The 275-nt window shown below is 40.4% G+C and overlaps 1 protein-coding gene across 1 annotated transcript in view; it reads right to left on the reverse strand.

The window, feature by feature from the left end:
- The window catches only part of LOC113324836 (protein FAR1-RELATED SEQUENCE 4-like), a 2807-nt gene that overhangs the window by 1843 nt on the left and 689 nt on the right, over window positions 1–275 (reverse strand). Inside the window, exon 2 of the mRNA XM_026573123.1 lies at window positions 1–275. This exon is cut by the window's right edge and continues 1 nt beyond it. Coding sequence (XP_026428908.1) covers window positions 1–275 — 275 coding nt within the window.

Genomic DNA, 275 nt, shown 5'->3' on the forward strand with positions numbered 1-275 from the left:
GTGATTTACCCCAACAAAAGGAGCGAAGGGCATCGCATACTTATTAGTCAAGTAGGTAGTGTCAAATGTAACCACTTCGCCGAATTCTTTGTATGCTTCTCTGCACCTTTTATCTGCCCAAAAAACATTCCTCAAGCGACCATCGTCGCCTAAGTCTATTCTATAGAAGAAATCTTCGTTCAAATTTTGCATTCTCTCAAAGTAATTTATAAGTGCGGTAGCATCTCCTTCGCCAAGTTTCAAACGCTTCTCTTTTGCAACCATGTTTCTAAGGT

The sequence above is a fragment of the Papaver somniferum genome, chromosome 11 (assembly GCF_003573695.1).
Source record: "Papaver somniferum cultivar HN1 chromosome 11, ASM357369v1, whole genome shotgun sequence".
In the NCBI taxonomy this organism is placed as follows: domain Eukaryota; kingdom Viridiplantae; phylum Streptophyta; class Magnoliopsida; order Ranunculales; family Papaveraceae; genus Papaver; species Papaver somniferum.